The sequence below is a fragment of the Anneissia japonica genome, unplaced genomic scaffold (genome assembly GCF_011630105.1).
Source record: "Anneissia japonica isolate Jap-2015-1 unplaced genomic scaffold, ASM1163010v1 scaffold640_len1575945_cov177, whole genome shotgun sequence".
In the NCBI taxonomy this organism is placed as follows: Eukaryota; Metazoa; Echinodermata; class Crinoidea; order Comatulida; family Comatulidae; genus Anneissia; species Anneissia japonica.
The window spans coordinates 1223312-1225501 of NW_022684376.1; the positions used below are offsets into that span (position 1 = coordinate 1223312).

The following is a 2190-nucleotide window of genomic DNA, read 5'->3' on the forward strand; positions in this document are numbered from 1 at the left end:
AAAGCGCAAACATCACCACCAAAATTGGTGCTCAAGGCGCAGTGTCAAAACAACAGGTAGAGAACAAACAGGAATCACAAAGAACAAAGTGTAAACATGTTTTTTTTTTTTTTTTTTATTAACTCAGTTTAACTTTTAATAATATATGAAAAAACGCAATTGAATAATGTATCTGGTCCTTAAATTCACATTTATAACCCAGACGAACTTTTTAAAAGAACGTTTGCTGTTGTTTAATTTTTTAAATATCATATAGGATCATGTTATAGTTTTACTGCAATGCAGTAATATGTCTTCTTTAGCATAAAAGGAATGTATATAAACCTTAATATAAATTGGAGCTCCATTATATCAGGAATGGGCATAAAAATCGGTCGGAGGGCCAAAGTGAATTTCTGATTTAACACCGAGGGCCGCAACCTAAACTTTGATCTTTCCAGTGCGCTGCTAAAAACCTCCAAGCACTGCTTTTACACCACTTTATTCCCAGTTTTAATATTACTTCTTACATTATAGGTTTCACATTCGCGGGCCGCAAAAAAATCGCTTACGGGCCGCACTTTGCCCACCTGTGCATTAGATAGTTATTAAAGTTACTAAGCAATAAGCAAGTAAAACAATGAGCTTTTACATTTTCCTTGTCCTGACTTAGTCGTAAACATTTTTTTTATTACAATATTTCAGGATGAAAAAAAATACAACAAAACGCTCTCCAAGAATAACCACAAGTGCTGAAAAAGAATAACCACAAGTGTTAAACTCTCGAGGGATCTCCGAGGCAAATATAAGCATAAAATTAGGGGGAAAATATATCGTAGATCAAACAATCAAATGTTGCTATTTCTGTCTGAACTCCATTCCGTATTCTTTGATGATTGGCTTCAGAACATCAGACTTACGTCAACCATTTCATAAGACCTTACTGAGATCTCCAATATCTGATTGAAACCATTTTTTGTGATCTTTAGCATAACATCATCCACATCATCTTCCAATACTGTGCATAACAATTAAGAATGTAGGAGAATAACCCATAACTCGCAATGTCTTAGTGCTAAATTGCCTATGGTCCGTGACTACCTTGTCGCCGTAAAGAGACTCGTGTAGTAGCTACATGTTCACATCACTCCACAATGACAGAGGCTGAAATGAGCCATAGCATCGGGATAACATCCTACTCTTCCAAAAATTGCCAGAAGTGTAGGCCTCCATTTTAAGTCCTTATCCGGTGAAGACTTAGTTCTACCAACCGAACTCTGGGCGAGGAGCGGCTCGAACCAGTGTCTATACGATGTTAAGGCTGTTGATAAAGGCGCCCCTGCCTTACCGCTCGGCCACTCGACTCGCCATTATTAATAGAGTATACTTGGACACAACATTCATGATTAGGGTGGCAGCTGATTATCAGATTCTAGACAGAGCCCGATGCGACAATATCTATATTTACTCCTGTTGCAGTTTGAGAAGAAATTGTGATTGCATCATGTTTTATATCTGGATCGCCAGAGCTAACCAACTCATATCCACTAGGTGGGCCACTTTCAGATATAGATGGTTGTCTGCTTGACAATTCTGTAAAAATAAAATAATAATATATCAACATTAAAACCAATAGCCTTCAAACAAACTTTTATTTAACTTTGCCCACACTATCAAGTTTTCTTTGACAAAAAAACTGCTTTATGCCTATAATACAGTCTATATATGATGTGCCTATATATGGTCATGATGTGATGTCATCATAACCATATATAGGCATTTTACATGTTTTTTTGAAATAAAATTTAATAGACTATACAGGGCTTTAAATAATTAGGAATCAGATAAAAGTCAGAATAATGTAGAATTAAAGATATATTGTTTGGAATATTTTAACTATACAATGTACGCAGAATAGAAACGTCTTAAGGTAATGTTCGTGGCGTAGCAATCAGTGGTACAAAAATGCATTTCATATTTTCTTATAAACCTAAATTCACACTTCGCCTTCTCAGGTCCTGAAACAAGCAGCTTCTCTAGAGCAAAGAAGGAATTATTGAGAAACATTATGGAACGCGATATATCTCGTAAACGTATTTAACAATGTTGAAGGCTCGTCTTTTCTCTATGTCCAACAAGGTGTTCGACACACTTTTTAAAAAATTATATATACATAATATATATATATATATATATATATATATATATATA

At 35.1% G+C, this 2190-nt stretch overlaps 1 protein-coding gene across 1 annotated transcript in view; it reads right to left on the reverse strand.

Moving 5' to 3' along the window:
• Window positions 1-1186: 1186 nt before the first annotated feature.
• LOC117105095 overlaps window positions 1187-2190 on the reverse strand; it is a 19843-nt gene continuing 18839 nt past the window's right edge. Inside the window, exon 12 of the mRNA XM_033246132.1 lies at window positions 1187-1572. Coding sequence (XP_033102023.1) covers window positions 1412-1572 — 161 coding nt within the window. The 3' untranslated portion in view covers window positions 1187-1411. The remainder of the gene's footprint in view (window positions 1573-2190) is intronic.